Source organism: Pholcus phalangioides, unplaced genomic scaffold (assembly GCF_987345545.1).
Source record: "Pholcus phalangioides strain wild (caught in Gottingen) unplaced genomic scaffold, Ppha-v1.0 ptg000009l_1, whole genome shotgun sequence".
NCBI classification, from domain to species: Eukaryota; Metazoa; Arthropoda; class Arachnida; order Araneae; family Pholcidae; genus Pholcus; species Pholcus phalangioides.
In genome coordinates, this window is record NW_028301602.1 from 36836522 (window position 1) to 36844421 (window position 7900).

At 33.0% G+C, this 7900-nt stretch overlaps 1 protein-coding gene across 1 annotated transcript in view; it reads right to left on the reverse strand.

Annotated features, from left to right (window-relative positions):
- The window catches only part of btv (dynein cytoplasmic heavy chain beethoven), an 89716-nt gene that overhangs the window by 80757 nt on the left and 1059 nt on the right, over positions 1 to 7900 (reverse strand). Inside the window, exons 2-7 of the mRNA XM_089236050.1 lie at positions 7612 to 7693; positions 7262 to 7481; positions 5568 to 5874; positions 4923 to 5189; positions 1575 to 1807; positions 473 to 721 (exon numbers count right to left, since the gene is read on the reverse strand). Coding sequence (XP_089092176.1) covers positions 473 to 721; positions 1575 to 1807; positions 4923 to 5189; positions 5568 to 5874; positions 7262 to 7459 — 1254 coding nt within the window. The 5' untranslated portion in view covers positions 7460 to 7481; positions 7612 to 7693. The remainder of the gene's footprint in view (positions 1 to 472; positions 722 to 1574; positions 1808 to 4922; positions 5190 to 5567; positions 5875 to 7261; positions 7482 to 7611; positions 7694 to 7900) is intronic.

Sequence of the window (7900 nt, forward strand, 5' to 3'; positions counted from 1 at the left end):
AGCATTGTGTATACATAACCAATTAATTCCAGATGCATATTTCAGCAAAAGTTGTTCAAAATAAAAGGAAAAAGAAAGATAAATTCCTCTAGTTTGTTTTTCCGCCCCCCCCCCCAATTTATATGTTTCTGCAGTCCAAAAAACAAAAATTTGTTTTTTAACAAGGAGTCCGTTATAAAGACAATCTTCTCTCTGATTATGAACTGTCGCTATAACAGACTTTTATTGTATAAGCAACGTTCAGAGCATTCATTCATGCCAGACAAATTTCAAGCACATGATCTTTGCAAGCTAAGGCTAAAGCTAATTCGTATAAAAAATAATAAATAAAGAAGCAAGTATATAATATGTATGACATAATGTAACATAATTTAACCTAGAATTATTTAAGTAAAAGCAGAATTTTTTTTTTCAAAAAACATACAAACATTTTTTTATGAACAGTTTCATTTTTATTTGAAAGTTATTTTACCTGAAATAAATTATTACTTGAGGTTTGGAATAGTATTCGAAGCTTTGAGGCAACTTTGGCTTCTGCCAGGTTCAAGTTCTCATAAAACTGCTTTACAGCGAAGTTCCACTCTTCTTCAGTATATGGGTTATAATACAAGGGATTCACAGAAGCAAGTGGTTCAAAGCAATGATCTAACTTGACCTCCTGCGCTTCATTTGAACTGAGAAGCTTTTTCAACTGACTTTGGAAAGACCTCATCGTTTCTACCTGTGTGCCCATGAATAAAAACATTGACAGTGCAGATTAGTGACTTATTGTAAACAAAAAATAAAATACATCTTAGAAAATCTCATTGAATACATCTACAAAAATTATATTGATTTTTCAATCACTTCTGTTAATTTTAACTAGAACTTATGATACAATAGTAAAGATCTCAAAATGTCAAATTAGTACAGTCAATGCTCGCTCGATATAATGACCCCCTTCATTCTATATAAAACAGATGTTATATGAGGAGGGTCATTATATCGAAAGTAAAGCATATATAATAGTTGTTCTATGAAAACATTTGGGACTTATCCTTCCGGTCATTGTAATGGAATGGTCGCTATAGTGTGGCGTTATAACAAGCATCTACTGTGTACTTGTCAAATTTTACCTTGAAGACCGGACACACCCCGTTTCCCGTCTCAGAGATGTCAAATTATACCACTCAGAAAACTGATTTTCTCACATGCCCCTATTCATCACAATTAGCTTTCGAAATGCATATGAATAACGAGAATCAAAATTAAAAGCACTTACTTTATGCTGAGGATTATTTCTTGTATATTTCAAGTATAAATATGTGTAAGTCAAAATGTTAAAATTCACGATTAATTTTGTGTAAATATGAAATACAACCTAATATACAATAATTTGAAAAAAAATTTCAATTTTTAGCATTTCTTTGAATATTGATTCATTACACTTTTATTCAAACTAATATAAGTGTTATCTTGTGTCTTAAATTTTTGTATGAATAAAATGAATGTAATTATTTTTAAGAAAAATAAGCAGATTTTCTTGGTCTACCTAACATGTATGGTACACAAATATGAGTTCTTGAAATGTTTACCTCTTTCAGTCTGTGACAAAACTTCTCAAGATATTGTGGTAAATATGGTGCTTCTTCCCAAGGATGAAGTCCATAACTTGACCAAAATAATCCCGTCAGCTTTGTGCAATAGTTTGTCCAAGCTTCACATAGATCAATGCTGAGCCTTAGCTTGTCTTGAAGCAATGTAAACTGCTCTTTCCAAAGATTTATGGGTTTTAAATGTCTTTGAATATAACTTACCACACTGTCACCTGAAAATTGAAAAATAATTATTTATTTCTTACAAAACATGAATGAAGAATATTTACTTTTTTTAATTTACTTTTACAAAAAATTATTAAAAAAAAACTATGCAAATTATATCAGGTAAAAAATAAGAATCCAGATAATATTCAAAAAAGTCACAATCATTTGAGCATCATAATTCCGTTACTTTTGGAATCTTTCAAACTCTCCTATGAGGAAATTTCTATCAAAATGGGACATGTCAGAAAGTGTTTTTGTATTTATATGTGCATCTCAAGCATATTTATGATTTCTAAGGTGTGTGTGTATCAAAGAGTGCTGCCATTTAGCTTCCGAGCTGCAAGTGGCACAAATGTTTGAATTTTTGTGTTTTGTAGGTATCATGGCAGGGCTTGACAAATTGAAAGACAATAAATTATGCACCAGCAAAATTTCTTAGGAGATAAGTGTATATATATATATATATATATATATAAATTTTGCTTCAGAAAAACTGTCATTAATGATGTTTTATAGACTAAAATTCTTCAACTTTTTTTACAGCTCCGGGCCAGTGAATGTAGTTGGTGGTCATAGGTGTCTAAATCTAGTGGCTGGGGTACTTTGAGCACCCCTCAATAAATTTTGTAAGAGGCCCCCCCAATAATTTCTGAAAAACACTGCAATGCACCTTCCCTCTCCTGCGTATGCGCTTGAGGCCGGTATATACGGGACAACCAGTAACTTTCAGTACCCCCAATGTTTTCTACCAGTCAGGACCTCTGTTGGTGGTTTCCAACTTTGAGGCATGAATGCGAGCTGATCTCCCCATAATAAGCCTCTAGACAAAGAAATCAACAGTCCTACAATGGCATTACACTTCACCCATAGTTTGAAAAATAGATGGCAGATGGCAGTACCATAATAAGCATTACACAGAAACAACCTTCATGTTCGATTCAGAGCATGTACACACACATTCCAACATGCACCAATTTGTTAAAATTTTTGCAGAGAAATGTGGATGATGTAGTTTAGTAGTGAAAGTCCTTGAACAATTTCATAGACCAGAGAATATGTTAGAAATAATTAGCAGATTGGCAAAAATAAATAATTAAGGGAAATACTTTGTGGACCAGTCAAAAAATATGTAAATAAGGCATACAGGGAACTTCCATTCACAATTCAACAGGCAAAATGCCCAACGAGGGGGCTGAGAAAGAGATGCCCATAACAAATATGGATGCTATATATTTCTAAAATATAGCAACCCCCAATTAAAAATGCAATCATAAAAACTAAAGACTATATATATAATAAAATATAATACAATTCCCATAAAAATACTTATGGTTGTCTTATTCTAAGTACGGATAGCTTCTTGATTTACCACAAAATGTTTATGTATTTTATTTTGAAGGTGTCAATTGTGTTAGAATTTACTACCCCCCCCCCCCCCAGGGATAAGCTATTCCATTTATTCACAACCTCATTAGAGAAAAATTCCTACGACACCACAACCCAGAATTGTCCCTTACCAATTGATACTGGTGTCCCCTTGTCAAAGCAGTCGATTGATGGCATATTAATAATTCATGGTCCATCCTATCCATCCCATTGAACATTTTGAACACTTCGATCATATCCCCCAATACCTGTGTTTTTCCATCTTCAAAAAATGAAGTCTCTCTTCACACCTCAAGCCCCATGTGCCAACAAGGACATGCATATCACTTCTACAGACAGAAATACTGATTCTCTAGTCATCAAGGCAACCTGGCACCTGGGATTTGTCATCTCAACAAGCTGAAGAGAAACTATTTCAAATAAAAGATCAGTTTGTATTTGTGTAAAAACTAGAGAAAACCAACTTCAGTCAAATACTACTGTGTTGGTTTATGGGTATTGAAACCTGAACTCCTCACAATACCAGGCCATCATGACACTCATGCGACAGCACAGTGGCAATAATTAAGCACTTTGCAGAGGAGAGGAAGATTTATGGTTTTGCTGCCAGTGGGCAACTCAGATTTTTCCGCCTAACCCTGTTCTAATTTAAGCTTCCCATTCTCCAAAGTTTTGGCCCTGGGCTTAGTCCTCACTTCTTTATTATATGCCTCTGCAGTAAGGCATATGTTTTTCAGTGCATTATGTAATCTTTTTACCATTGCATAAATCTGCTGGTATGTCATGAAACCTAGTGAAACATGTCCTCACACATCAGAACTTCATTTTGAGAAAATGAACCCCTTTAACAAAACAGCCTGGAAAATCAAAACCCCACAGTCACTTCAACACCAACTGGATGAAGCGCATAATCACCTTTCTGGAACAGAACCTACATTTCCTCCATGATAAAAGAGCAAGGGGGAAGAAATTTTAAGAACATAGACAAATCAGATCCTGGCTGATTCATCACTACACCCAAGAAAAAGCACAGGCCGAGTAGGCCTTGAGTATTCACCCCCACAAGAACCAGATTCAAATTCAGATTGTTACCTCGAGGCACTGAAAATAAAACTTCTCCACCAGCGATGCGTTCCAAGGCAGGAGGACAGCTCTTATCCCAAAATGGGCCTGATCAGGAGAAACATCAGTCATGCTACTGAGAGGTGAAATAACTGGACTAAACTTCAATACTAATAACGACACAAAGCGAATGATCCACATCGCTGTACAAATTTCAAATTTTTATCCCCCATACTTCTGATTGGGCGATTTTATTTTGCAAGCACTGAATGGAAGCTCATGACTCAATTTATAAATTCCTGATTATGATATTTTTAATTTATTTTATATTTTTACTTTTGATGATGTCACAGCTTTGCTGCCATTTTAGGGAATTGCTGAAATAATTTAAGTTTAAAAATAAAGGAACCCAGATTCATCCATCCTCAGGGAAATGCTTCAATATCTTACAAAAGATGTGAGTCAGGGTGAATTTGGTCATGCCATGTCATATGAAAATGTGGTAACAATCTATAATGCATTATTTCAATGGAAAGGCATATAAGTACAAATTTAAATATATAAACTTTGAAACAATGCAATCTCAATTCAAGTGAGATTATACCCATCAAATTCTATTTCATAAAGGAAATTTGGAAATCTACAGAATGAAGATTGCACAACTACACAAACCTATAGAATCCATTAGAGATTTAATTCTTTGATGTGGATAGGGTGGCAAATAGCTGTCTTGTTTCCATAAGTCGTCAAGTACTCCAGATGATACATCCAATAAATCTCTCACATCTGGAAAGTCTGCAGATTTAATAGATTGGAAACCAGAATACAATGGCATGAGAATGGAGCAGAACAGTTCTGCCTTTGATCTGACCTCTTTATCTATTCCTGGAGCACTCTGCATATTTTTCCAATATTGAAACTCATCACAAGGAGATGAAACTGCAATAATAATAATTATTATTTATTATTATAAGTTTATTACCTGGAACTGAATATGGAGTGATATTGTAAATATATTGCACAGAATTTCAATGATATATAACAGAAATTTTATACCAGACATCTTTCCAAACATAAAAAAGCAGATGGAACTGCATTCAGCTGAATGGTAATTATAAATCTATAGCCAATAACTTTTCGATAAAAAGAAGCATTACTTTGAAGGAAGTTCAACTAAGCTACTTATATATATATATATATATATATATAAGTTAATTTGCAAGTAAAAGAAAGTTTATATAAAAACTTATACAAAATGTAAAATTTACAGTACTCATGAAAAATGATCAAAATATGTTTTACTTAAATGACGCTAACTTGAAAAAGAGCTATCTCCATCATCGACACCATTGGTAACAAAGTTGTCATGGCTGGAAGAGAAGCCCAAAAAAATTTCCATTTCTTGAAGAAGTACTTGTAGTTTTGGAGAAATCTCATCACTCTTAGAGTCATTCCGAAGCAATAGAGGCAGGTACACTTGCTTCAATAGGTGATATAACGACACACTTGATGATTTATTGACAGACACAATACATATGTTTGAGAAAGGATCTTCCACCGAGACTAGAATTGGTTTGCATTTGAAAAAAATTAATGATCTTTGCTCATCACTTTGATATGTAACCTGAAAAGGAGATGAAAAACATTTAAAAAATCAAAGAGAACCAGAAAAAAGAAAAAAAATCAATGACAAATATTAAAAAAACGCCAGTTAAACTATTATATAATCAAGAAAATCGAAACTGAAAATATTTTCAGTAAGAACAATTAAGTTTACAAGTAATTTCTTTCTTGTTTTTAACTAGCCATAGACAAATCAGACAAAATCATGGCATGAGTAAAACAGTCAGTGCTTGATCTGTTTACATGAGTTAAGTATTTTAGTAGTTAGCTAAATTTTAAGTGAATTCAGAGCATGTAAACAATGATTTCAAGTTGTTAAGTGATTTAGCGGTCACAGAGATAAGTAGAATAGAAAATCCAATGTATTTTTTTTATTAAGTAGGCGCTATGTGCATTGTGCATGCACAAATGGGTATGTTCTCATAGGATCCAATGATCATTTACTACTTAGTTACTTACATTGAGGAAGATTTTAAGGTGTACTCAATCACTTAAAATTTAGTTAACTACTAAATCCCTTAACCCGTGTCCTTTAGTTATTAAAAATCAATTTAAAATGCTTTGATTAAATCACCAAATGCTAAATGTGGATGTAATGGTCGAATAATGAAAGAGTACACTCTTATACTTACCAAAGCAGAATGTTTTGCATTGTACTGCAAGAAATTTTTGACTAACTGAAAATGTGTTCTGTGGTGAAAATCTAGGCAAATTAAGTATATTAAATTTGGAAAAGGAATGTGTATGAGGTGCATGTATGATTAAGTAGTAGCATAGGCACTGGAACATAGAAGCTGAGGCCATTTGAGACCCCCTCCCCAATGTTTTCCTCAGGTAGATGCCTCTGAGTAGTAGTAATAAATATCTATGCATTATTCTCACCACAGTACCATATTTAATTTAAAACTATTTTTGGTATTGTTTTGCTTCAAGATTCAGTATTTTCTTCTACAATTTCCATAGCAGTGAAGGAAACATAAAAGATTTATTTTTCCTTGTTTTCAAAATTTTCACAAAATTGTTCTACAGTGGCACTGATTGTTCTGTGACATATGTGACAGTTTTTGGTACATTCAGTTTTAGGGGCTTGCCTTCAGCATCAACCTTAAAGCTGTTTGTGTACATATGAATCCACTTGTCAATGGCATAATGAGCACATACTGTTTTTTGCAATGAATTATCAAGTATTCAAAACATTATTGAAGAAGTGAATAAAAAATGATGTAAGCTATAAAATTATAGTCACATTCTGTTGAAAATGTAGCCTAACTATTTATTTTCCATGTAGGCTAAGTAGAGGTACAGCATTTTATACCTAAATCAGGAAATAACCTGATTTGATAGTTACAACCAACTTGAAAAAAAAAATAAACTCACTAAAAACTTACATTATTTAAGAGGGAAATCACTGTAACATGATTTTCGGTTGAAATGAACGCACTCAATATGAGACATGTCTTTTCATTTATGAAACTATCTAAAGCTTCATCACTGATTAGGTTTGATACAGAATTCTCAGGAACTTTTAACTGGAAAAAGTCTTTGATGACTCCCAAAAAATGTTCTTTGCTAGTATCCATATTCATAGTTTCCTCTAACTTTCTGCATCTATAATACAAAAATATGAACACATAAAAACTTACGGGGGAAAAAAAAGATTGCTTGACCACATGCATGATGTGATATAGATAATATAAGTCACAAGTAAAAAACAATACAATAATCATGCAATACATACCCAGTATATACTATAATAGGCTCAGGCAATTTTATGCCATTTATAATTCTTTCATGCTAGTGGTTACCAATGCAAACTGATGCTGCAAAAGACAAATTTTTAAAGATAATTGTATGATATTGTATGATAAGCCAATATTGATTTGCGACTGATAGTAAGTATATAAATTCAGTGCTTGTCAGGGTAGTTTATAATTTCAAGCCATTAAACTGTGAAACCTTGCTACAACGATACTGGATATATATCAAATCTCTCTACAATGATATTTTTTCAGGTCTTGTTTGGAAAT